Source organism: Malus sylvestris, chromosome 2 (assembly GCF_916048215.2).
Source record: "Malus sylvestris chromosome 2, drMalSylv7.2, whole genome shotgun sequence".
NCBI lineage: Eukaryota > Viridiplantae > Streptophyta > Magnoliopsida > Rosales > Rosaceae > Malus > Malus sylvestris.
The window spans coordinates 1969989-1997987 of record NC_062261.1 but is presented as its reverse complement, the minus strand read 5'-3'; the positions used below and the strand labels follow the sequence as shown (position 1 = coordinate 1997987).

Below are 27999 nucleotides of genomic sequence, written 5' to 3'. Positions count from 1 at the left end.
AGTTTGTCAAGTGCGCTGATCTGTGTCCACGTACTCAGTACTCTCCCACCAACTACGCGCCAAAAATAAACAAAAACGCGTTACTTTCTTTACATTCATCACACGTGGAGGCCGACTATTTACTTTCTAAGACAAAAATAAAATTGAACTTTTCTTTGTATCAGTTTAAGTGACAATTTATGATCATTGCGTTAAGAAATTGATTATTGGATAATGGTCCATTATTATCAAATCATTGATCTTCCACGTTTGCATAAGGATAAGATCCCGTATTTGAGTAGGTAGCCCAAACAATTTGTTATGTGACCCGTTAATTTGATACGAATAATACGAAATAAATAATTTCGGGTTAACTTGTTAAGTCGAGTCGTTATCAAGTAACTTGTTAAAAATCTATTAGCACGTCACATCATTGTCGGGTCGTCCGTTAAGAATCCAATAAGATATCATTTGTCAGATTTAGACATTACGCATGACAATTTCTTGTTAATCTATTAACCTGACACGAAACGACACGACTCGTTAACTAATCGGGTCGTTATTGAGTCACAGGTTAAGAACTATTAAAATAACAAGTTTGGTAACGGATAAGACACGAAACAACACAAACACGATCCGTTTGCCAGACCTCTCAGTAACCTTATTATAATGGGGTTTTCATGTGCACGGAATAAGAACTTATCTAGAACGAGAACAACACATTTTGATTTTCTAAACGCATTAAACACAATATCATACGTTTATTTCCCACACGATAATCCATTATTAATTCATATTCTGTTACAATAACATTCACGTTACGTAGAAGTTCTTCTCAAGTTGTCTTTGGTTCATTTGGAAACCTATTATATAGATGAGAAGGTGACACGTGGAATGGTCGCGATGGACTCCAAGTTGTGCGTTGGCGAATTCTTGGAAGGAAAACAATAATTGGGATATTATCTGCACATGTGTAATACTATTGAAAATTTAATATTTATACGTAACCAATTATTATATATTGAAAGAGATAAAAAAATGATTCAGTCTGACGTGGATCCTATGAATCGAGCTATGAAAAGGACAAGGATTGTCTGCCCTCCTTGTATCCGTGCCTTTCCGTGCCCTCCTGTTTTCTGTGGTCACGGTTAAGCCACGTCAACATTTTATATTTTTTTTATAGAGATAATAAGACAAAAATAAATAGTAATATAAAATATTGACGTAACTTAACCCTGACCACACAAACAGGAGGATATGGGAAGGCACGGGAATAAGGAGGGCAGACAATCCTTGTCCCTATGAAAATGAGATGTAAAGTTGGCAGCGTCAGGTTAATGTAGTTGGCAACTTGCATTATCTTAGTCTCTACAATTTCTCCAGAATTGCTATGTAATTCAAAAAATGAACGGTGAAAACTGATTTTAAGAAATTGAGTTGTGAAGATTATTTAAAAAGTCGAAATACTTAGCAGGTTGAACCACACCAAAATATTATTCAGTAAAACTTATTTTCATGTAAATATTTAATAGCTTTCAAGTTAGGCATGACAAACAGGTTGTATTTGTTGTGTTTGTGTCATACCCGTTATCTTAAAATGTTCTTAATATGTGACCCGATAACACCTTGATTCGTTAACTAATAATGTTTCATGTCGGATAATGGGTTATGCAAGAAATTGCAATCCCTAATGTTTAGATATGCAAAACAATATTTTATCATATTCTTAACGGGTCATCCGTTAAAGATCTGAATCATTAACAAGTTGATCCAAAACCTATTATTTCCATATCATTTCGTATTGGACTAACGAATCATACGACAATTTACCAGACTTATTTCAAGTTATACTTTTGTTGAAATTCCAATTTAAATCTACATTCTATCAAAATTGACAACATTTCCAATATGTTCATGAAGATTCCTCAAAATACAAAATTCTAACCAGCAACAAAAATATTCAGGTGGGTCACTATCCATTATCCAACATCATCACGTGATTATTCAATAAACGACATTAATCAAACTTTCAACCTCCACCTTTGTTGGCTTCCCCTGCAATTTGCACGTGTGTAATTTGGCTTACCTACACTCCTCTTCCTCTTGGCTTATTGGCTCAAAAGTAAAAGAATCAAAACATACTATTTAGTTAAATTTTAACCGTTTATTCGTAAAAAATGATATGCAGAATTAAGGTACACGTAAGTGACCAATATTTGTCTTGTTCCAACACAATAATATCTCATGGACAATGATTTCTTTTAAGCAAATTGTGAAACATATTTGTCCCGTGCATCACATCAAAAATACGTTTAGGAACATCTAGGTGCATGCATGACTAGAAGTCCAACCGAGTGGTATAGTGGTGCTGATAGTGATGATGGCGGTGGTTGTGGCAGTGGACGACCAGAAGTCTAGAAAAGATGGAATGGGAGCGGTGGTGGTGATGATACTGCAGCAACTAGCATGACTTCAAACCCTGGGTGTTTTATACTCTTGTTAAATTCTGTCCATAAATTTATTCAATTCATTCGATATGAGGACAAAAAATTGACTAGGAGATCGATCAAATTCAAGGAAAGAGTTAAATACTACTTCAAGATCACATTGAAATTCATAAGGGGATCAATCGATCTTGTTTCCAAGTGTGAATAACCTAATTTATATCTTTTTCTTCTCTTTGTGTGTACCTCGAGAACATGTCACGCGATGTAATTAAATACATGCGTTACAATTGATTAGAACTATTTTATCACAATGACAATGTTCAAAGTACACCGAAAAAATCTCTCCGTTAGCAGGCTACGTTAGGTTACATTCATCAAAGATTTCCACTTATTATCTCATCCATGATGTATCAAATTTGGGCAACATGTATGTATGTATGAACGTTAGGTTACTAACTTGCTTGCAATTATATGAATTCAGAACTTGTCTAATGGCCGATGTCATCAATCTTCGTCCAAGATTTCAGAGATTTGTCATCGTAGTCGATTTCATACAATGCAAAGCGAGTTACGCGGAAGCTCAAGCTAGTAATGCCTTCATCCAGAGCATTAACCAGTTCTCGTGACACGCCCCGACCCTGATATTCCTTGAATACCAGGATAGACACGTGCTGGCCGATACCCGAGGGTGACGAAAGCCATTAATTGATACAAAAACTAAGAATAAGAAATAAATAAGGGTTAGAAATTTAAAAATACGAAGAATTAATAATTTAGGAACGTGTTTAGAGCATACAAACCTAATCACTAAAAAGAATTAAGATAAAATTTAATGAATAAAGGAGTAGGTCCTACATCGAGAGGATTCGAAGATGCTGCTGCGGAAGTGCCTTCACGCCGGGATTAGGTGCCTTGATTCTAAGTCCTGAATGGGGGCGCAAAACAAAGGTGAGTGGACCAAGTTCATATATACAATAATAATAAAACAGTTATCAAGATACTAACCCCCACAGTTTATATAAATGAAAACTACTAGCATAATAAGTGATGGATTTAAATCAAAATCCTAGCATGCCAAAATATCTCAAAAGCCATATCGCGGAAACTCATTGCAGAAATCAAAATATTAAACGTCTCATAAATCGTCTCGTAAGCGCGGTGTGCTGCTAGTAAGATCACCGAATAAATATAACTCCCGGCCCAATGCCTACACCTAAGTCTCTGTGCCCGTAGCCAGAGATAACTCTCTCCCGGCCCAATGCCTGTCACCGTGTCCCTCAGCCTTTCGCTAGGGATTATTTCTCCCAGCCTAAATGCCAACACCAGATTCTCGCCCCAGGCGGCATAGTATCCACTAGGTACGCACAAATAGTTACGGCTCTCTTAAATAACCACTTCATAGCATAGGTTACCGATCATCGTCTACACTATAAAGAGGGTTCAAAAACATGTTCTAGCATCCTATCGTCATCTATCAGATAGTCTACCAGTTCATGGTTTTAATAGAAAATACGATATATTAAAATATAGCTCAATATAGGCTAACAATTAATTCCTCACCAAAACACGAGACGATAATCAATATATTAAATCAATAGGTTTCACATAAATCAAATTATAAATCCGTAGGCATGCTAATCATTTATGCAATTAAATTATCAAATCATGTAATTTTAGAAGGGGTCCACTCATAGTACTTAGCCGCCAAAAACTGCGCCACTAGTGAAGACGGAAACGTCACAATAATTGCCCCTAAGCACATAAAAAGTCCAATAAATAAAACTATATAATAGCAATTGAATTTGGGAAAACGGACATTGGAAATGGATTCAGAACGTCGAATTACCCTAAGAAGGGTCCCGGACGAAAACCCGAAAAGTCAACCCTAAAGTCAACGTTGACCGGGGGTCAACGGTCAAATTAGGTCAAACGGGTTTTAGGCTTGAAATCCGGATTAGGGTTTAGGTTTAGGTTAAATAGGGTTAGGACCTATTGGGTTTTTGGGTTAAAAATGGTTTAGGATGAAAAATGGTGGTTTGGGCTTTAAACCCACACACACACACACACACAGCCCATTCACACCAAAGCCGGCCCTAAGGCCTCACAAAGGGCAGGGCTTTAAGCCCTTTGACAGAAATTGGCCCAAGGACCTTCAGTATTAAGGCCCGTGGCCTTTTGGGTCTTGAAAACAAAATAACTTAAAAATAAAAGGGTGCGGGCTGGGTTACTGGGCTAGCCCAATTGGCTAAGGCCCGGGGGGTTCTAATGGCCTGAAAGGCCTGGTTGCCGAGGAAGAAGGCCGGAGATTCGGCCGGAAAACCACCCAACTTTAAACGACTATAACTTTGTCACTACACAACGAAATCAAGCGAGAAAAAAACGAAAGTTGTAGCCCTTAAAGAGACGAAGAGAATGGTACCTCACACGACATATAACTCGCCGTGGTTTGGCCGGAAAACGCCTCGAAAGCCGTCGGACTCGCCGGAAACTGGGTAAGATTCAAATGAGTATAACTTCTTCAATACTCAATGAAATTGAGTGAAACAAAAAGGAAAGTTATAGTTCTCAACGAGACGAAGAGATTTATACCTTACACGCCGGCCAACTTGCCATGGTTTGGCCGTAAATGGCCTCGAAAGGGGCGGTGCTCGCCGAGCTCGTGTACGGGCTTCGTGGTTTGACTTTCAAGATGCCAATACTATGGTTGAGTTCGTAGCGACGAGATAAAGACGATGGTGATGTTTGTTGGTAAGAAAAACTCTCGGAAGGGTTGAGATAGAGAGAGCTGAGAGAGTGAGGGAGAGAGAGTTGCGGGAGAGGTGAGGGAGAAGAGAGAACTGAGATAAGAGAGGGAGACCAGAAAACATAAAATAAAACAAGGTGGGCCCCACGGGCTCACCAATTAAGGCTTTAAAACAATTTTTAATTAACAAATGGGGTTGGAGTGTTTCAATCTACCACCCTTATAAAAAAATTTCATCCTCGAAATTTAAGATAACATACTACACTGAAAAACTCAAAAATACGAAAAAGGATACACATATATATACGTAACGAAGAAATCAAATCAGAGCGGTTGCACAAAAGGAAAAATGCCATCCCGTCGCGATCGGGTTGCAATGATTCCATCTTCCGTGCCTCCAGGCTCAAACTTTATTTCCCCATCAGTGTAAAAATAGGAAACATACTTTAATAAAATATAAAGTCGAAAACACAAAATAATTTAAGGCTAGATAACGCCAAAATAGATATGTACTAACATATATTCCAAAAACTCGAATCAACTTAAAAACGAAAACAGAAATACTTTTCCAAAACATTTGTAACGACAAAAACAAATAACTAGTAATGGAAATTAAAATACTTTTACTGAAAAACCAAAACTGAAAATGAGAGTGGGTCTTGCCCAAGAATTCGAAATGTCACGTACTCCGAAAATAGATGTGTCTTTGGGTCGAGTCCCAAGAAGAACAATTCTGAATCTGCACCAGCTGTTGTAGACGAATCTTCTTGCCAACTTGCCTAATGAACCCAACAAATAAGCTATCGATATACCGATCGGCCGCCCGTGATATCGATCACACATTTGTTGTCTCGATAAGCAAGCAGTAATTTCCTGATGATGAATAATTTCACACGTCGTAAATTCGATCCTCCGAATACAAGCTCACACAACTCCTCTAACAACCAATGTTACCTGTAGAAACTCTAGTACCATGTCGCAACAGTGCCATACCCAAACCAAATAAAGACGATGGTGATGTTTGTTAGTAAGAAAAACTCTCGGAAGGGTTGAGATAGAGAGAGCCGAGAGAGTGAGGGAGAGAGAGTTGCAGGAGAGGTGAGGGAGAAGAGAGAACTGAGAGAAGAGATGGAGACCAGAAAACATAAAATAAACACAAGGTGGGCCCCACGAGCTCACCAATTAAGGCTTTAAAACAATTTTTAATTAACAAATGGGGTTGGGGTGTTTCATCTCGAGCTTTTTTCCTCTTCTTCTTCCGTCGACTTCCCGTAGAGGAGGCTCAAATATGGTAGAGAACCTGCATCCATCAAATATTGCAGACAGACAGATTACATATGAACATTCCCGTAAACAAGAAGAAGAAATTAAGAAGGAAGCTTTTGCGAAAACAAAAGAACACCAGCTCAAAAGTATTGTAAAACAACTTACTGTTGTAGAAACCAAAATGGTAACTCCAAGATTCGGCACTTTGAAATAACTAAGAAAAGAAATTTTGATGATAAGTGAGTCTACCCAGCTCAAGAAACCAAAACGAGAAACAGGAAAAGGAAACAAAACAGAAGAAAACATGAAGAGAATGAATAGCAATTAGCAAGAAATCGGGAAGATATAGACCTTTCGATCCATCAAGAGGGAAACACATTGATGAAAGTAATTCCTAGTAACCACCTAAACAACTTTAGCAACGATATCATCCCTGGGGGCAGATCTAAACTTGTAAAGAGCGTCCTCATGACTCATCATATGGATGGATCCCACTATGGGGATGTAAGGCTCAATCTCTGGCCCACCAAACTGGCCCTCCATCACCTTATCGATTCTATGGGAAACATCAACCGGTGGAATGGCCCAAACGGAATATGAGTACAGCCTCCTGCAGCTTTCCCTCTTCCCTTCTACCGCCACCATCACATCTTCATCTTTGTCTGAGCAATTATTCTCTATGCTCTCAGGCTTGTGGTTGTGTCCCATGACCGAAACTATGCTATTCACATAACCAACAAACTCACCTCGTGTTTCAGTGGGAATATATGAAAGCTTTTTAGTACAAAGGTTAAAGCAAACTATGCGTCCATCATTGTGAACCATAAGAAACTGATTCATTCCACACAATAAGCTTCAAATCAAGGTGACACCCCAGGGGTAATCGTTGGAACTCAGATGGTTCGGGTATACCACGAAATACCTCGTCACTTGTATCAAAAGAAATGATCACTCTCCCGCCTTCTGGGTCATCAAAAGTGTCATAAACAGATATTTCCTTATCTTGCTCAATTCCCAGCCAAAAACACATTCCCTTGAAGCACATCAGGAACCCCGTCAGGCCAAAACAAAGTAGTTTCAGCTTCTAAAGAAACGGTGTCGACCTCTTTCCAAGAATCACAACTGATGGTGTATGTATGCTACCGCTTTGTGTGAAACAGTAAGTGTCATAATGTCATCTGACTCTTGAGTATAAGTAGTAAAGGCCACAAAATTGTACTCGTTAGATTTGGTATCATAGCCAAATCCAGGATGAAAACCAGTATCAATATGTTATGGCCAATTGTAATCCTCCCGCAGGTCCAAACCTAATCTGGGCCACATTGGAAAGCATGGCTCATCGGGAACACGAATGAAATGAATTCCTCAATTCCGGGATTGCATAAAACAAAGCTACTCTTACTATATAGTAAAACAATGCCATTGCAGTGGCCTATAATATGCAGTTGTTCCGGGAGTCCGACCTTCTGAATCAAAGAGTGAGGAAAAACGATTTCCTCGACACCAACAAGAGAGTAGCTATTGCTATCCTCGTCATTGATATTATCATCGTCTTTGCATAACTTAAGCAACAGGTATACTTGTTCAGTTTCCTCCTCCCCATGCTGCCGCTGCACTACTAATCTCTTGAAAAGGAGGTCACGAGTGGTGAGGCTGTTGTTGGCGGAGTTGGAGAGGTGCTTCAATGCGAAATTCGGATTGGTGAAAAAAAAAAAAATCCCTAATCTGTCCTATCATGTTTCTTTCTTTCCTCTTTTCCTCTCTTTCCCTGCACCTTCCCGCTCGGCAGTATGTCGTGTTTCATCATTATATCAGGTCCACACGCCAACATTATTATATTATAAACTTTTGCCTTTGTTGACTCAAGATCTTGACTTATGTTTAAGTATCATCCTTCGGCAACGCAAACGCAGTTGTTGCCATCTTTTCAGTCTGTGATCTGAACCACTGCTATGCCCATAACGGTGGATACCTCCATGACAGCCCACGAAGCCTCCTCTTCGTCCTCCTCCAAGTCCAAACTCTGGAAGTACGACGTATTCTTGAGCTTCAGGGGCGAGGACACACGCTATGGCTTCACGAGCCACCTCCACGAGGCATTAAAAGCCAGAGGTTACCGGGTCTTTATTGATGAGGACGATCTACAAAGAGGGGAAGAAATAAAAGAACTGTTAAAGGTAATCGAAGAGTCGATGATCTCTATCATTATCTTCTCAAGGAGATATGCGGATTCGAGTTGGTGTCTTGACGAGCTGGTGAAGATCATGGAGTGTACAGACGAACTGGGGCGACATGTTTTACCAATATTCTATCACGTTGATCCTTCGCATGTCAGGAAGCAGGACGGAGATTTAGCCGAAGCATTTCAGAAGCACGAAAAGGACATCCGTGAAGAAAAAGATGACAAGAAACGTGAAGCTAAACAAGAAAGGGTAAGGCAGTGGAGAGAGGCTCTCACAAAGGCTGCAAATTTGTCTGGCCACCATCATAAAATCGCTAACAATGGGTAATCATTCAGCTGCTTTTCAAGATTTGAGTTGTATTACTCTAATTAACATGCTTAATTAATACACCTTAATCTCTCAAGTTTATCCTTCACAGAAGCTGCTAATTTTAGCGAACGACTTAATCTCTCAATTAATTGACATGCTTAATTAACATTTTACATAATCTAAACATTCATTCACATGCTTAATGAATACACCTTAATCTCTCATAAGTAACCTAAACCGTAATTGGAGTTTAATTCATACGCCTAACTTTTATTTATCAATGAATTCTTTTATTCAAGTTCATTATATATATATATATATATATATATATATATATATATATATATATATTATGAAGGGAAGAAGGAAAGAAAATTGTTTATGTACTGATATATATATATATATATATATATATATATATATATATTATGAAGGGAAGAAGGAAAGAAAATTGTTTATGTACTGATATCTCCTACCGAGCCTTCATTGATTCCCACTAATGCTTACGAATTCAATTTTTAGGGGCGAAGCAGAGTTCATTAAAAAAATTATTGATGAGAATATTTGTGAATGGCTCACCAACACTAACGAATTACATGTGGCCAAGCACATAGTTGGAATCAATTCACACGTTCAAGATATTATCAGTTATCTTTCAAGTGGTGGATCAAATGATGTTCTTATGGTTGGAATTTGGGGGATGGGTGGATTGGGTAAAACAACAGCTGCCAAAGCCATTTATAACCAAATTCATCCTCAGTTTGAATTGAAAAGTTTCCTTGCCGACGTTCGCGATGCTACAAGTAAACATGATCTGGTTGATGTGCAAAAAAAACTTATTTCTGACATCTTGAAAAAGAAGCATGAAATAAGCTGTGTTGCCGAAGGTATAGGTCTGATAAAACAACAATTTCGACATAGAAAGATACTTGTCATCGTGGACAACATTGATAAAAAGGAACAACTGGATGCAATAGTTGGAAGTCATGATTGGTTTGGTCCTGGAAGTAGAATTGTCATAACGACACGAGATGAACGTCTACTACTAAATGTGAACAAAACATTTCAGGCTAAGAAAATGAATGAAGAAGAAGCTCTTGAGCTATTTAGTTGGCATGCCTTTAAAAATAGTTGTCCTAATCAAGGATATCTTGAAGTTTCAGAAAAATTTGTTTCTTACTGTGGAGGTTTACCACTAGCGCTTGAAGTTTTAGGATCTCTTTTGATTAAAAGATCGTTGGAAGAGTGGGAAAGTCAATTGGAGAAATTGGGAAGATATCCAGATGGAAACATTGTAAATCGACTCAGAATAAGCTTTGACGGGCTAGATCCTTCAGAGAAGGCTATATTTCTTGACATATCTTGTTTCTTTATTGGAATGGACAAGAATTATGTCACAAAAGTATTAGATGGATGTGGACTTTTTGCATCAATAGGAATCAGTGTCCTCCGTGAACGATGCCTTATAACTGTTGAAGACAACAAGTTGAATATGCATGATTTGCTGCGAGAAATGGCCAGAGTAATCGTTTCTGAAAAATCTCTTGGTCACCCTGAAAAATGGAGTAGGTTGTGGAATCGTCAAGAGGCCGCCGAAGTCTTGAGAAATAAATCTGTAAGTACATTCCCAATAAAATTTTGCATAATGCATCCTACTTGAAAACATATATGTAACCTACGTATGTCTATTATACACTAAACAACATTTATGTGTAAATATATTCACCGTAGGTGATTTTGCCAAATGAATAATAATATATGCAAATAATCCGTTTCTTACACATTTTGTTAACAGGGAACTGAAGAAGTTGAAGGACTTGCTCTAAATTTCCCTTTTACTCTAAGCTCTAGCATGCCTAGTTTCAGTACAGAAGCATTTGCCAATATGAAGAAACTGAAATTCCTTCATCTCAAATATGTTCAGCTCGAGGGAGAATACAAACGTCTTCCCAAAGAGTTAATATGGTTGTGTTGGGAAGGATGCCCTTTAGAGTCCATAGCATATGACTTTTTTGATCAACCAAGACTAGTTATTTTAGATATGAAGTATAGCAAACTGGTACAAGTTTGGGAGGGTTATAAGGTACGATCAATTACACATGATGATGTTCTGTTTCTATTTGTTTTTGGATTTCCTTTTTTTTTTTTTATGACATCTTCCTTTTGGATATTAATTTCAATTTTCCTTTGGTTTTCTGTAACAGTTGCTAGAGAGGTTGAAAATCCTGAATCTCAGTCATTCCCTATTTTTAATTAAATCACCGGACCTTTCACAAGTCCCAAATCTTGAAGAGTTGATACTGGAAAATTGTAGGAGTTTGTCCAAGATTCACCCCTCCATTGGTCAACTTCAAAAACTTTCTTTGGTGAACCTTAGCGAATGCGTTAAGCTTAGTTCTCTTCCAAGGGATTTCTATAAGTTGAAATCTGTTGAGACTCTTCTTCTTAATAGCTGTTTAGAATTCAGAGAAGTGCATGAGGATTTAGGGGAGATGATATCATTGAGAATACTTGAAGCAGATAATACAGCCATATCACAAATACCATCTTCCACAGTTAGATTGAAGAATCTCATTCTTTTATCCCTAGATGGTGCGGAATTAGAACATGATGCAATCCCTCAGGATCTTGGGAGTCTAATTTCTTTACAAGTTTTGGATCTTCAAGGGAATGATTTTCATACCCTACCCAGCCTAAGTGGTCTTACAAAGCTTGAAACATTGAGTTTAAATAACTGCTTTAACCTTCGTACAATCCCTGATTTACCAACAAATTTGAATTTTCTGTATGCCGATAATTGCCATGCATTGGAAACAATGCCCGATTTTTCGGAAATGTCAAAGATGACAGAGTTGAGTGTAAGAGATTCGCACAAACTCACTGAGATTCCAGGCTTGGATAAGTCATTAAACTTCATGACATTGATTGATATGAGGGATTGCACCAATCTCACAACTGATTTTGTGAAGAACATCCTACAGGTACCTCACACTCTCTCTCTCTCATTGCCTTCCTATCGTGCACATGCACACACAAACGCACGTTTACATGTGTATGTATGTATGTGTGTATGACACTTGCATTGTATATGTAGGGATGGACTCTGTGCGGATTTGGTGGCGTTTTACTCTCTGGGAATTTTGTTCCTGATTGGTTTGAGTTTGTTAACCAGAGCAGTACAGTCAGTTTTGATATTCCCCCGAATGATGGTTGTACTTTTGAAGGGTTGACTCTGTGCTTCTTGATAAAACATGTACTTGGAGGTAAATTTGGCATTACTGTTATAAATAATACCAAGTGTACAAAGTTGCAGGCTTACTTATGCAGCATATATGGGAATACGCCTATACTTTGGCAAGGACAACTATCGAACGATAAGCTGAAATTGCAAAGTGGGGATAAAGTTGAAGTTCAACTTTCAGTAAATTCTTGTTTTAGGCCATCAATTAGAACAATGGTTAATCTAGTGTGGAACAAACCTATGAAGGAAAATACGCATGATTTGGACCAAGCTAGTTATGTTTTTGACCAACATCCAGCTCGGTTCTATGAGAAGTCATCTGATAATTCTGAGCCATCTTATGATTATGATCTCAGTAAGTACATCGGTAGTACTATAGCAGTGCATGATCATGGTCCTCTCAGCCTTGCGCGTTCACATTTTTCCTTGTCTTCTAATACTTTTCCTGCAGGCCATCATATTCAGCCTCAAACTCGTTCTGAGAATCTCTCAGTACTCTTCCAGCCACAGGGTTCGGCAGTCAATGACAGAGGAGATCAGATAGCCGACCCAATGGAGGAAGATTTTCTTACGCGCCTTTCTCAGTCTCATCATTGGAAGCCACAGGGTTCGGCGGTCAACGACAGAGGAGATCAGATATCTGACCCAATGGACGAAGATCTTCGTACGTGTCTTTCTTTATCTATTCATCATTGGAAGCCACAACGTCCGGCAGTCTGTGATAGAGGAGATCAGATATCCGACCCAATGGACGAAGATCCTCTTACGCGCCTCTCTTTGTCTCTTGATTATTCATCATCTACTTGTTCAGGTAACATTTAGCCGGACACCTGAGTCTCTTGGCCTTTACCATTTGGAGATAGTGAGACTATGAGAGTTGAATAGATTGTAGAGCTGTTCATGTTAAGATAAAAAATCTCCTCCGCAAGACTAAGAAATGATGGATCTTTCAATAGAAAATCTCCGAAATTTTCTCCACTTTCAAACATTTTGCCATCATTTGCAATCCGACTCGTGTTCTGAAGCTCAATTTGCAAGGCATGGATAAAGTTGAAGTTGATCTAATTTTGGCAGGATCTTATATAATTATGTTTCATTGAACCTGCATCCATCAAATATTGCAGACAGACAGATTACATACGAACATTCCCGTAAACATCAAGAAGAAATTAAGAAAGAAGCTTTCGTGAAAACAAAAAAACACCAGCTCAAAGGTTAACATAAACAACAACTTACTGTTGTAGAAACCGAAATGTAGTTTTGGCACTTTGGAATAACTAAGAACATAAAATTTGATAATTAGTGAGTCTATCCCAGCTTAAGAGACCAAAATGAGAAAGAGGAAAAGGAAACAAAACAGAAGAAAACATGAAGAAAATGAATAGCAATTAGCAAGCGATCGGGAAAATATATACCCCTTGATCCATCAACAAGGAAACACATTGGTGATAGTAATTCCTAGTAACCACCTGAACAACTTTAGCAATGAAATCATCCGTAAGGGAGATCTAAACTTGTTAAGAGCGTCCTCGCAACTCATAATATGGGTGGATCCCAATATGGGGATGTGAGGCTAATCTCCGGCCCACCAAACTCTGCCCAGAGGCCCTTGAAACATCAGCCAGTGGAATGGCCCAAACGGAATATGAGTACCGCCTCCTGCAGCTTTCCCTCTTCCCTTCTACCGCCACCATCGAGTCTTCATCTGTCTGAGCAATTATTCTCTATGCTCTCAGGCTTGTGGTTGCGTCCCATGACCGAAACTATGCTATTCACACAACCAACAAACTCACCTCATGTTTCAGTGGGAATATATGTAAGCTTTTTCGTACAAAGATTAAAGCAAACTACGCGTCCATCATTGTGAACCATAAGAAAGTGATTCATTCCACACAATAAGCTTCAAATCAAGGTCACGCCCCAGGGGTAATCGTTGGAGCTCAGATGGTTCGGGTATACCATGAAATACCTCGCGACTTGTATCGAAAGAAATGATCACTCTCCTGCCTTCTGGGTCATCAAAAGTGTCATAAACAGATATTTCCTTACCTTGCTCAATTCCCAGCCAAAAACACATTCCCTTGAAGCACATCTGGAACCTGTCAGGCCAAACCAAAGTAGTTTTGGCTTCTAAAGAAACGGTGCCGACCTCTTTCCAAGAATCACAAGTCACAACTGATGGTGTATACTACCGCTTTGGGTGGAGTAATAAGTCTCACAATGTCATCCGACTCTTGAGTATAAGTAGTGAAGGCCACAAATTTGTACTCGTTGGATTTTGCTTTGATATGCCATGACAAGCCAATGGCATGCCAACTCTCGCTTTATGCCAACAAGCAACGAGGTTACGACTATCTATGCACATTGTCGTGATATGCATTGACATGTCGACATGCATAGGGTATCCTAGCCTTGCTAGGACATGTCATATCGGCCCTCAGATCAGACATATCAAATGCGCAGAACAAGCACGTCAAAACATATCTAGTGCCATTTCAATTGAAGGGCCATGATAAGCGAAGTTAGTGACAAACACTCGACCCAAGGGCACCCTGGAAATAATAACGAGTTGACTGAGCTAGGTGATGACCGCTTTCGGCGACAGTTTTCAAACAAGCAAAAACACGATCTCAGAATATATCTTATCTCACATACTCTAAATTTAGACGAGTTACAAAATTTAAGATTTGCATCATAAATCCAAGCACAAAGGCGATATTTGAGATCCCAATTCGAACATCATGAAATAAATTTTAAAACAGACATTGAAATCGAAACTGAAATTTCATAGTATAAAAGTTTGGATCCAATATATTTGATTGAATATTCTGCTACAATTGCAGTAGAACTTATATACAAGGTTTTTACAGAGGCATGCAATAAACAAAGGACAGAAAGTGACATCCATGCTGTCCTTGTTGAAGCAGTCAGTAACCACATGCAGTGGCCTTGCTGTCCACGTTAATAGTGCATCCACACATGCTATCCTAGCTGTGAAGGAATGATCATATTCCTTCTGTCCATATTCCTTCTGTCTAGCATCAGAGTAGAGCACCTTTAACACTCCCCCTCAAGTAGGAGTGTGGATATCAATAACACCCAACTTGCCAAGATGTGAATGGAAGGTAGGTGCTCTCAGTGGCTTTGTAAATATGTCTGCTATTTGACGTCCCGTCTGCACATGAGACGTCTCGATCTCTCCCCTCTGAATCCTTTCACGGACAGTATGACAATCCAGCTCTATGTGTTTGGTTCGTTCATGATACACAGGGTTCGCTGCAATATGTAGAGCAGCTTGATTGTCACAAAACAACCTTGCCGACTCAGGATGATTTACACGCAAATCTTTCAACAAATTCCTCAGCCAAGTAAGCTCACAAGTCGTTGCAGCCATGGAGCGATACTCGGCTTCTGCTGAAGATCTTGCCACCGTGACTTGCTTTTTACTTTTCCACGATACAAGTGATTTACCAAGGAAGATGCAAAAACCTGTCACTGATCGTCGTGTGATCGGACATCTAGCCCAATCCGCATCACAGTAGCCAACCAAATTAAGTTGGTTCTCCGTAGGGAATAGTAACCCTTGTCCTGGTGCTTCTTTCAGATATTGGAGGAGACGATGTGCTGCTTTAAGGTGATGGAGTGTTGGTTCTTGCATGAACTGACTGAGATTATTCACTGCATACGTAATATCTGGCCTAGTGATGGTAAGGTATATTAATTTTCCAACCAGACGTCGATATCGAGTCGGATCCTTGAGGGCATCACCACCTGTTGTTGTCAACACTAAATCGGGTTCCATAGGTACCTTGGCAGGTTTTACGCCAAGCAAGCCAGCTTCTTCCAATATGTCCAGAGTATACTTTCGTTGGCAAATGGAGATCCCAGCTTTGGACCGTGCAACTTCGACACCCAGAAAATATTTTAATGGTCCGAGGTCTTTAATTCGAAAACATCCACTAAGAAATTGCTTGAGTCCGTATAATGACTTGTGAAGTCGACAAACCATAGTCTCCCCCTGTCGACGATAACCAGGAGGGGGTAACATATATACTTCCTCATGGAGTGCACCGTGAAGGAAAGCGTTTTGGACATCCATTTGGTGAAGAGACCAGCTGCGAACAGCAGCAATGGTCAAGAGACAGCGGACAGTAATGAGCTTAGCAACGGGGGCGAACGTCTCTTTGTAATCAATACCTTCGCGCTGCGTGAACCCTTTGGCAACGAGGCGAGCCTTGTAGCGTTCGATGGTACCGTCGGAATGATACTTGATTTTGAAGACCCATTTACATCCAATGGGGCGTTGGTGGAGGGGTAAAGGAACCAAAGTCCAGGTGTGATTGGCTTCAAGTGCGTCAAGCTCAGAATGCATAGCTGCAAGCCAGTGAGGGTCATGGCGTGCCTGCTCATAGGAGGCTGGTTCAACTAAGTGAGAGACATTGTGAACAAAGGAACGATGAGCATGAGAGAGGCGAGCATAAGAAACATACCTGTGAAGAGGATATCGGGTGCCGGACATGGTGGAAGTATATATGTTACCCCCTCCTGGTTATCGTCGACAGGGGGAGACTATGGTTTGTCGACTTCACAAGTCATTATACGGACTCAAGCAATTTCTTAGTGGATGTTTTCGAATTAAAGACCTCGGACCATTAAAATATTTTCTGGGTGTCGAAGTTGCACGGTCCAAAGCTTGGATCCAATATATTTGATTGAATATTCTGCTACAATTGCAGTAGAACTTATATACAAGGTTTTTACAGAGGCATGCAATAAACAAAGGACAGAAAGTGACATCCATGCTGTCCTTGTTGAAGCAGTCAGTAACCACATGCAGTGGCCTTGCTGTCCACGTTAATAGTGCATCCACACATGCTATCCTAGCTGTGAAGGAATGATCATATTCCTTCTGTCCATATTCCTTCTGTCTAGCATCAGAGTAGAGCACCTTTAACACATAGAATTGAGAGTTAATTCATACAGAAAGAACAAGTCCTTGCTAAAGGTCAAAATCCTCGAGCTTTCGAACCCTGTCACCAGCAACCAAACCCTGAAACCCTAGAACACAAAAACAAAGTAAAACAACAAAAGCACTAAAATTTAGCATAATTTTCGCGTTCGTTATCTTCTTCGTGAAATGTCAGCGAGGGGAGTGGTATGGCGGCCACTTCAGAGCTCTGCCCCCGGTGAGTTTGCCAGCGCCGGGTCGATTTTCCGATGAGTTTGCCAACATCATCAATTAAATATTACCGTCATCCCATTGGTAACCACCCTGTCGATATGCAGGCCCTGAATTCAGAAGACCATATGGGGCAGGGCGATCACCAAGAGGAGGAGGGTAATAGTAATATTCTGCAACAGCGGCTCCGGCCCCCAGACTCAGGTGTGCGAAATTGAAGGTTAACGAATTGTAGGCAGCCATCGTGCTCATTTCATAGGTTCTGTAACAACTAAAACTCTACACGACGCCGACAGAAGAAAGGCCTTCTATTTACTTTCACCCGAAAGCCCAATGGACAACTTATCCCAGCCCACATTAATTCGGCCCTTAAATGCAAGTACTTGGGTCTCCCGTTGCTGTTGCTTGTACATCATTCTTTCTTTCTACCACATCATTTGTTTAGGGAGTTTTAACGATACATTCCCGGTATTGTTTACTTTTAATGAAAAATCACATTTTTACATTTCTCTGGTACTATTCACTACACATGTATTTATCATTTTTCATTAAAACTAATGTTTTTTTGGATTTTCGAAAATACGAAAAATGATCCTTAATTTCCTTCACAATCTAAATTCAAAAAAATCATATTCATCTGAAGAAAAAAACACCGGGTTGGGGGGTTGGGGGTGGGGGGGGGGGGGTGGGAATGCTTTCTTATCATACGTGTGAAATTATACTAAAACATAAACGTCTGATAGCAACTCCTCATTTTTCAATCTCATTTCATTAATTTTGTATCAAATGCAAGAAAAATTCAATCACTGACCAAAAAAAAAAAAATCAAAGTTTACAATCCACACAGAAATCCCAAATTGCAAAACAGTAAAATTCAACAGACACCACCTTTCATTTCATCATTCCAAAATAAATTGAGATTGGATACATACCTGTCATTAAATATGTCCGTCCTCTTAATACCAAAACACCACCAATCAAATAATCAATTTTGTGACAAAAAGTTTGGAGCCATAAACTGAAAGTCGTGACCTAAAACTTCCAAATTCATTGTATTTGTAGTGGCCGAGCTTAATCTATACCAGAGAATGCTTTAGTTCCAGGAACGACATCGTCACAGATTGCCGGGATATGAAAGTACTCCACAACTGCTACCTCACTGTGGCCGTATGTGAGCCAGAATTTCCAAAGCCGCCGACTACTCGAATTCCTCGTAAAATCCTCCCCACGGAAATTCTTATATTGAAATTGCATTCTTCTCAAAGAAATATCTCTCGAAGACGAATGCCATTGAGAGGCAATCATCACTAGTTTCTCCCGAAGGCATGATCCCTCAAGAAAGAATGTATTTCAGTCAATTTAATGATGGTCGTGGCCGGGGTCAATGAAGAAAGCTCCCTTCAACTTAGCTTTTTTATTTTTGTACCACATTAATGTACTATTTGACATGACAAGTGATACATATAAATGACATCTAATTAAATAGAAGATTTAAATTATGACATTGCAGAATAAAAAATAAAAAATAAAAGGAACTAAAATTTTTATATTGTCAACTTTTCCTAGTTTTTAGAGTTATTAAAAGTGCTTTCAAACAATATTCTCAAAGTATTATGATGATGTTAGTAGAAAAAAATGTAAGTGCTTTTAAAGGATAGAATTTTACTAAAATTTTTTACGTTGCTTCTAGTATAGTGCTTATAAACAAAAATGGCTTTTAGAAAAGAAAAGTGACAAACAGAAGTGGTTTGTAAAGTGCTTATCCGTTTTACAAAGTGTTTTTTCGTAGAGACCAATTTTATTTATAATACAGCACATAGAGTTTGGGGGTTTGTTGGTATGGTAATGTTTACTAGCTAATGGTGGCTAACATATAAGTTAAGGGCTCATCTATTAACGTTTTACAAACAGCTTTGAAACATGAAAATTTTATCACATGCTTTACAAGGACCCATCATTAACAACATCAATACTTTCTATCGACTTGAATTTTCCAACATGCACAACACTTCATATGTGAATATCTTATCACAAAAAACTTTGATATAATTAGGAGTGAAAATTGCACAATATAAGTCATCTTTAATTTTGACAAATTTGATATGAGATCCTTGTACTCTTCAACATGTATAGGGATGGATTTCTTGTGGATACGGTGACATTTATCTCAATTGGATTTATGGCATTCTTGAGTTGTTTGAGTTTGCTTATGAGGAGAATGTAGCTGACTTTGTTATGCTTAAAAGTGATGATTGTCATTTTAAAGAGTTGATTGTTTGATGTATTTACTCGTTAAGTGAACAACATAAATGTCATCTTGAAAATATTGTTATTAATTATACCAGGCGTACTGCTTTGCATGCCTTGATAACATTTACCTAAGTAGTACCAAAATCTTGTAGATGCGTAAGGGATTATCGTTAGCAAGAGAGATATCGAACGATTAGCTGATCAATTTAGCCGGTTGACATTGCAGATGAGGAAAGGGATTATGTCTGAATCCCTTCTTCCTAATTCACTAAATTAGGAGATTCGTGTCATTAAAATTTGGTTAAACAGTTGAAATTATTATAACTTTTAAACTAGACCCCTGTTTGTAGCCGTTGGATTAAATTTCAATGACACAGATCTTCAGATTTGATGAATTAGGAGAAATGATCCAAAGAGAATCACTTTCCTGCAGATGAAATAGGAGGAGGTAGATCTTAATTGTTTCTACCCTTGTATTCTTGAAAAGAAATGTTAGGAGTACTTGCTTCTGCCAAACTAAAGATTTTTCAATGTGATCGTCACATGAGACAGTACACTATGTGTTCCTAAATAAATGGTCAGATATATGTGTTAAAAAGTTAATAACTTAAAAATTAAAATTTTTCAATACTTATGTAAAAACATATGATATAGCATACGTGTTTCTATTACAACTAAAAATTTCTCCCGCCAAACTCCCCCATTCAACTCCACGTGTAACTGAGCCTCCATAATTGATGGTGAGTCTGGACCTCATTGTTAATTTAATAAAAAAATACCATTAAAAATAATTATTCTCTCTCTCTCTCACCCTTCCCCTTCCTCTTCCTCCATCTCGATAAATCCAAGAAAACCAAAGTACATTTCCCTCCGACGAGTTTGCCAACATCATGAATTAAATATTACCGTCATCCCTTTGGTAATCACCCTGTACAGGCCCTGAATCCAGAAGCCATATGCGACAGGGCGATCACCAAGAGGAGGATGGTAATAGTAATATTTCTACGGCGGCTCCGGTCAGGTCTGGGAATTGAAGGTTGATGAATTACTGGGGCTATCGTGCCCCTTATAGGCTCTGTTACAACTTACAACTAAAACCCTAGACGACGCCGACGGAAGAAAGGCGTAAGGCGTAAGGCGAGGCGGTACTCCTCTCTATATTCTTTCCGACTTGTATTTTACTTTCCCCCGAAAGCCCAATGGACCACTTATCCCAGCCAACATTAATTCGGCCCTTAAATGCAAGTATTTGGTCTCCCGATGCTGTTGCTTGTACAGCATGATTCGTTCTTTCTAGCACATTATTTTTTTAGGAAAACTAATGAAAAGGGCTTGAAAACTTTGAGTTTTAATGATAAGGACAAAATAAAGGGTAAAGTGAATAGTACCATGATTGACTTTTTAGTGTAAAAATGTGGTTTTTCGTTAAAGTGAACAGTACCGGATGCTTTTCGTTAAAGTATCCTTTTTTTTTATGTTGAGTGGATGAAGCATTCGAAAATACCAAAAATGATCCTTAATTTCCTTCACAATCTAAATTCAAAAAAATAAAAAAATAGGACAAATTGGTAAAAAAAAAAAACATAACTAAACATAAAACTGTATTTAAAAAAAATAAAAAATAAAAAAACAAAAATATGTAAATAAGAACTAGAAACGTGCTGGTTCTGTAGTGAAAAATCAATTAGAAATAAATAAATAATAAAAGTAGAAAAGAAAATGAAAAAGTGAAAAAGAAAAAAAGAAAGAAAAAGTTTACGTGTTCAACCTCAAAGACGACGGAGAAAAAACACAAACGAGTTAACAGTTTTCTCCCAAGGATTCCCACAATCTAATCTTAGTTTAATGTGAGATCCAATAGTAACTACCCACGTACCATCAATGTTTAGAGATGAATTATCGGAAGGCAACCAATTTTCGTTTTCAACCGTCCTCTTATTAAGCTTTTCTCATTTTTTGTTCATGTGGATATTACTTGGCATGCATGCACACTCTATATTTCTCACATTTTTTTTTCCAATTTCCTAATGGAGTGGTGTGCTGTGTGCCTTCTTAGATATGTCAATATGGTGAAGCTTCAAATATAAAGTTGAATTTGTATAAAGTAATGAATTTATATTATTATTTTTATATCATTTGAATTCGAACCAATATAACTACCCACATACCATCAATATTTAGAGATGAATAATCAAAAGACAACCAATTTTCGTTTTCAGCAGTCCTCTTATTAAGAGTTTATCATATTTTAGTTCATGTGGATATTACTTGGCATGCATGCACACTCTATATTGCTCACATTTTTTTTTCCATTTTCGTAATGGAGTGGTGTGCTATGTGCCTTCTTAGTTCGATAATTAGGATTTCATGCTATTATTATTTTTATATACGATTAGCTAATCAATTTAGCCGGTTGACATTATAGATGAAATAGGGGGAGGTAGATCTTAATTGTTTCTACCCTCGTATTCTTGAAAAAAAAGAACACGGATGCCCTTTGGATCCATTATGTGGGGGTCATAAGAAATCTCATATCTCAACCGTTTATTGTATATCGTACGATTAATTTTTATCAGATACTATTTATGTTTAATTTAAAATAATAGATCCGAATGGAATCCATGTTAGAAAAAGAAATGCTAGCAGGACTCAGTTCCGCTAAACTCCCCCATTCAACTCCACGTGTAACCGAGCCTCCATAATTAATGGTGAGTCTGGAGTCTGAACCTCATTGTTAATTTAATAAAAAAATACCATTGAAAGTAATTTTATTCTCTCTCTCTCTCTCTCTCACCCTTCCCCTTCCTCTTCCTTCATCTCGACAAATCCAAGAACACCAAAATACCATTAAATTGATTTTTTTGTTTGTTTGTTGCAAGTTGAAGAAGGAGATATTATTTTTTTTCAATTGCTGAGTTTTGTTTAACTCCGCCTATGTCTTACATGGCCGGTCCCAAGCCCGGATAAAGGAGGAGGGGGAGGGCGTCAGGTAGTCGACAGCCGGCACTCCATGATCACGTCGAATCCTTATGAAAATGAATCCAGAACAAAATCACGCTAAAGCTAGGGCGTCACCCGTAAGTGGCGCGCTGTGTGGCCCGAGCACAGTGATAAGTGAGCAAGGGTCGCTGTATCTCCATCGGCACCCGGATGCAGTGTTAAATGAGCAAGGGGGCCATAGAAACTTCTTTTCGAACGACTCCACTCAAAGTTGTTTGGGAGCATATGCTCCTATCAACTTTACCCGGGACACACAAAAGAAGTACTTTGATCCTATTAGACGGGGGAGGGTGAAGAAGCTAGGACAGAAGGGTAGAGTTCAAGAGAGCAAAATGCGTTTAGGAACGTGGAATATAGGAACCTTAACGGGAAAATCTATGGAAGTAGTGGAAGTTATGGTAAGGAGAAGGATAAATATTATGTGCCTACAAGAAACTAAGTGGGTTGGTAGTAAGACAAAGGATCTAGAAAACTCAGGGTTTAAACTTTGGTATTCGGGCACAAATAGAACGAGAAACGGTGTTGGCATCATCGTGGACAAGACCTTGGTACAAGATGTTGTAGATGTCAAGAGGGTAGGAGATAGAATCATGGCAATCAAGATTGTAATAGGACAAGAACTTATCAATGTGATTAGTGCGTACGCACCTCAAGTAGGGTTGGATACGAGTTCGAAGGAGAAATTTTGGGAAGATCTTGGAGACTTGGTGCAAGGAATTGCTCAGACGGAGAAGTTATTTATAGGAGGAGATTTAAATGGACACGTGGGCAGGGAGACAGGCAACTATGGAGGTTTTCATGGTGGCCATGGTTTTGGGGAGAGAAACGAGGATGGGGAAGCTATCTTGGATTTTGCAATGGCATATGATCTCTTCTTAGCCAACACCTTCTTTAAGAAGAGAGAAGAACATGTGATCACCTACAAGAGTGGGTCGTCAAAAACACAAATAGATTTTCTTCTAATGAGGAAAGGGGATCGTATAACTTGTAAGGATTGCAAAGTTATACCAGGAGAGAGCGTGGCTAATCAACATCGCTTGTTGGTGATGGATGTACATATCAAAAGAGTAAGACAAAAGAACAAGACTTGGAAGTGCCCAAGGACTAGATGGTGGAATCTAAAAGAAGAAAAACAAGTCATTTTCAAAGAGAAGGTAATCACCCAATGTGTGTGGGATAGAGAGGGGGAAGCTAGCCAAATGTGGGATTCCATGGCTAGTTGTATCCGAAAAGTAGCAAAAGAGGTATTAGGAGAGTCCAAGGGCTTTGCCCCACACCAAAAGGAATCTTGGTGGTGGAATGAGGAGGTACAAACAAAGGTGAAGGCTAAGAAGGAATGTTGTAAAGCCTTATACAAGGAGAGGACCGATGAAAATGGTGAAAGGTATAGAAAAGCGAAACAAGAGGCGAAGAAAGCTGTCAGAGAAGCTAAGTTAGCGGCTTACGACGATATGTATAAACGACTAGATACCAAAGAAGGAGAGTTGGATATCTATAAACTATCTAGAGCAAGGGAAAAGAAGACAAGGGACCTAAACCAAGTGAGGTGCATCAAGGATGAGGATGGAAAGGTTCTTGCTACAGAGAACGCGGTTAAAGACAGATGGAGATGTTATTTTCATAATCTTTTCAATGAAGGACATGAAATGAGTGCTTCTTTAGGGGAGTTGAGTAACTCAGAAGAGTGTAGAAACTACTCTTTTTATCGTCGAATCCGGAAGGAAGAAGTGGTTGTAGCTTTGAAGAAGATGAAGCATAAAAAAGCAATAGGCCCAGACGATATACCAATCGAAGTGTGGAAACTTTTGGGAGAGACAGGTATAACATGGCTCACTGACCTTTTCAATAGGATTTTGAAAACGAAGAAGATGCCAAATGAGTGGCGAACGAGCACTTTGGTGCCTATCTACAAGAATAAGGGCGACGTACAAAATTGCATGAACTATAGGGGTATTAAGCTAATGAGTCATACAATGAAGCTCTGGGAGAGAGTCATTGAGCATAGATTGAGGCAAGAGACACGGGTTTTGGACAACCAATTCGGGTTCATGCCAGGGCGCTCAACCATGGAGGCAATCTATCTCTTACGAAGATTGATGGAAAGATATAGAGATGGGAAAAAGGATTTACACATGGTCTTTATAGATTTGGAAAAAGCGTATGATAGGGTCCCAAGAGACATTTTTTGGAGGATTTTAGAGAAGAAAGGAGTACGAGTAGCATATATCCAAGCTATAAAGGATATGTATGAAGGAGCAAAGACTGCCGTAAGAACTCATGAAGGACAAACCGAAAGCTTTCCCATAACTGTAGGATTACATCAAGGTTCATCCTTAAGTCCTTACCTTTTTGCGTTGGTAATGGATGAGTTAACAAGACATATTCAAGATGATATTCCTTGGTGTATGCTTTTCGCAGACGATATAGTGTTGATAGATGAAACTCAGGAAGGGGTAAATGCAAAGCTTAACCTTTGGAGAGAAGTGTTGGAATCTAAAGGTCTTCGCCTAAGCCGATCAAAGACAGAATATATGAAGTGCAAGTTCAGTGCAAATGGAGGCCAAAACGAGTTAGGGGTGAGGATCGGAGATCAAGAAATACCAAAGAGCGACCGTTTTCGTTACCTAGGATCTATCTTGCAAAAGAACGGAGAATTAGATGGAGATCTCAACCATAGAATACAAGCTGGATGGATGAAATGGAAGAGTGCATCCGGCGTGTTATGTGACCGCCGTATGCCACTGAAGCTCAAGGGAAAATTTTATAGGACGGCAATAAGGCCGGCGATGCTGTATGGCACAGAATGTTGGGCGGTGAAACATCAACACGTACACAAAATGGGTGTAGCGGAGATGAGGATGCTTCGTTGGATGTGTGGGCACACAAGAAAGGATAAGATTAGGAATGAGGATATCCGGGGTAAAGTAGGAGTAGCCGAAATTGAAGGAAAGATGAGAGAAAATCGGTTACGGTGGTTTGGACATGTGCAAAGAAGGCCTACTGACGCTCCGATTAGAAGATGCGACGATGGGACAGAGGTTCAGGGCCGAATGGGTAGAGGAAGACCTAGGAAAACTTTGGAAGAGACTCTAAGAAAAGACTTAGAGTACTTGGATCTAACGAAGGACATGACACAGGATCGAGCACAATGGCGTTCTAAGATTCATATAGCCGATCCCACTCAGTGACTTGGATTTTCCAAGTCTCCAACCGAGAAGTTTTCCTCACTCGGAAAATTAAGGGAACACTACCCCAACCTACATGCTCCACTCAGAAAGCTTCAACATACAAGCTTCAACAAAAGAAAATTCAAAGAACTTAGCGAAGAAGGCTTTGGTGTATTTAACACAATACGTTGAAATGAAGGAAAGCTTATTTATTGATATCCCCGATAAGCTACAAATATGTACATATACATGAGTCAAAATAAACACACAAGAGGGAGCCTTCACAAAGGTTGCTTAGGAGAAGTCTTAGCAGTCGGTAGAGCCCCAGAAAGAGAAGGCACCGGAGGGGGATCATTTGGAGCCTCAGTACTGGACAGAACCCTAGAAGGAGGAGGCATCAGAGGTTGATCATTTGGAGCTTCATTACGCGGTACAGCCCCAGAAGACGAAGGCAATAAATGCCTTTGGAACAAACCTACAAATCTCTGATGATCAAGTAAAACCTGACCATCAGTTTCCTTCATCTGGTCAAGCTTCCTCTTCATGTTTGTAGCATAGTCATGTGCGAGCCGGTGCAACTGTTTATTCTCATGCTTGAGCCCTCTAATCTCCTGTTTGAGACTCATCACTTCAGCCGCCAATGATTCAACTTGGCGGGTTCGAGCAAATAGGCGTTGGGCCATATTAGACACAGAACCTGCACACTGAACACTGAGAGCCAGCGAATCCTTAACAGCTAACTCATCAGACCGTTTGGAAAGTAGTCTGTTATCTTTGGGAGTGAGAAGGTTCCTGGCCACCACCGCAGCGGTCATATCATTCTTCATCACGGAATCCCCAACGGTAAGAGGACCAGTAGGGGAGACGAAGGATGGGCGCCATATGTTGTCTGGAGAAGGCGGGGCTGCCTCTTCAACAAGGTTCAAGTCAAAACGACGGTCGGAGGGGCCAGACATTTTCAAAGGTGTTGAAGAGAGAAGAGGTCGGACAAATCAAGATCTTAGAAGTGCAAGAATGAAGCTTCTACTGGTGGAGATTCAAGTGTGCTTTGGAACTTAATGCCAGCCCTTATAAAAATCTGCACTCGACGGAGCTTCAGAAATCGAAGAGGCGCCTGCTCAGAAATCGAAGAGGCGTTTGCTTTCTCAAAAGCTGGGCTGCTTAGAGATCACGAGGGTTGATCTCAGAAATCTAAGAGGCGTTTGCTTTCTCAAAAGTTGGGCTGCTCAAAGACCACGAAGGCTGGTCTCAGAAATTGAAGAGGCGCTCGCTTTCTCAAAAGCTGGGCTCCCCAGAGACCACGAGGGCCGATCTCAGAAATCGAAGAGGCACCTACTTTTCCAGCCTTGTCAGCACCTGTCACACGCACACTCAGCTTTGCGGAAATTATGGGCATTCTGTCGAAGACTTCTGGGGAAGTAGAAAACACATGAATCTTACTGTTCAATCACCCACTTCCCACACGCAACAATAGCTCATGGGTACCACAGAAAACTTTGCCAAAGTTGAGCACGTGAAGCTTGCAGCTCCCACTACATCGCTCTGACCAAGAAGGGTAAAAGAATAGCAAAGAAACAGCACTAACAAAGTTTAGACCCATAAATTTTGAAGGTCTAGCTACCATATTATTACCCACAAGGGTAAAGGAACAGTACCACTGCTGGATAATTGGACAGTCCCTGTGTGTCAACCTCTGTGCTTCGTGGCAAGGTAGACTAGCAAACATGCCCAACCTTTACTCACATTCGAGAAAACACTCCCAATAAGATTGCTTGCTCCAAAATCGAAGAGGCACCGTCCTCCGAATCTCGAGAGCCAGACTCCCAACATGACTACTTTCTTAAAAATCGAAGAGAGGGTAAAGGAACAGTACCATTGCTGGATAATTGGAAAGTCCCTGTGTGTCAACCTCTGTGCTTCGTGGCAAGGTAGACTAGCAAACATGCCCAACCTTTACTCACATTCGAGAAAACACTCCCAACAAGATTGCTTGCTCCAAAATCGAAGAGGCACCGCCCTCCGAATCTCGAGAGCCAGACTCCCAACATGATTACTTTCTCAAAAATCGAAGAGACACTGCTCCCCGAATCTTCGAGAGCCAGACCCCCAGCGTGACTGCTTTCTCAAAAATCGATGAGGCATCGTTCTTCGAATCAATCGAAGAGGCGCTCGCTTTCTCAAAAGCTGGGCTGCTCAGAGACCACGAGGGCCGATCTCAGAAATCGAAGAGGCACC

At 39.7% G+C, this 27999-nt stretch overlaps 2 protein-coding genes and 2 long non-coding RNA genes across 4 annotated transcripts in view; 2 read left to right on the top strand and 2 right to left on the bottom strand.

Moving 5' to 3' along the window:
- LOC126592363 (uncharacterized) overlaps nt 1-27999 on the top strand; it is a 212057-nt gene that overhangs the window by 44146 nt on the left and 139912 nt on the right. Inside the window, exons 3-7 of the mRNA XM_050258055.1 lie at nt 9450-10542; nt 10723-11010; nt 11132-11908; nt 12022-12523; nt 12620-12775. Of these exons, the coding sequence (XP_050114012.1) occupies nt 9450-10542; nt 10723-11010; nt 11132-11908; nt 12022-12523; nt 12620-12775 (2816 nt within the window). The remainder of the gene's footprint in view (nt 1-9449; nt 10543-10722; nt 11011-11131; nt 11909-12021; nt 12524-12619; nt 12776-27999) is intronic.
- LOC126592522 (uncharacterized) lies at nt 3175-5276 on the bottom strand. The gene is made up of 3 exons (XR_007612666.1): nt 5016-5276; nt 4846-4914; nt 3175-3351 (listed from the first exon to the last, which is right to left on the bottom strand). It is a non-coding gene; the product is annotated as an uncharacterized LOC126592522 (long non-coding RNA).
- Nucleotides 8251-27999, top strand: part of LOC126592472 (disease resistance protein RPV1-like) — a 31808-nt gene continuing 12059 nt past the window's right edge. The window contains exon 1 of the mRNA XM_050258158.1: nt 8251-8555. Coding sequence (XP_050114115.1) covers nt 8388-8555 — 168 coding nt within the window. The 5' untranslated portion in view covers nt 8251-8387. The remainder of the gene's footprint in view (nt 8556-27999) is intronic.
- Nucleotides 12386-13575, bottom strand: LOC126592544 (uncharacterized). The gene is made up of 2 exons (XR_007612677.1): nt 13405-13575; nt 12386-13270 (listed from the first exon to the last, which is right to left on the bottom strand). It is a non-coding gene; the product is annotated as an uncharacterized LOC126592544 (long non-coding RNA).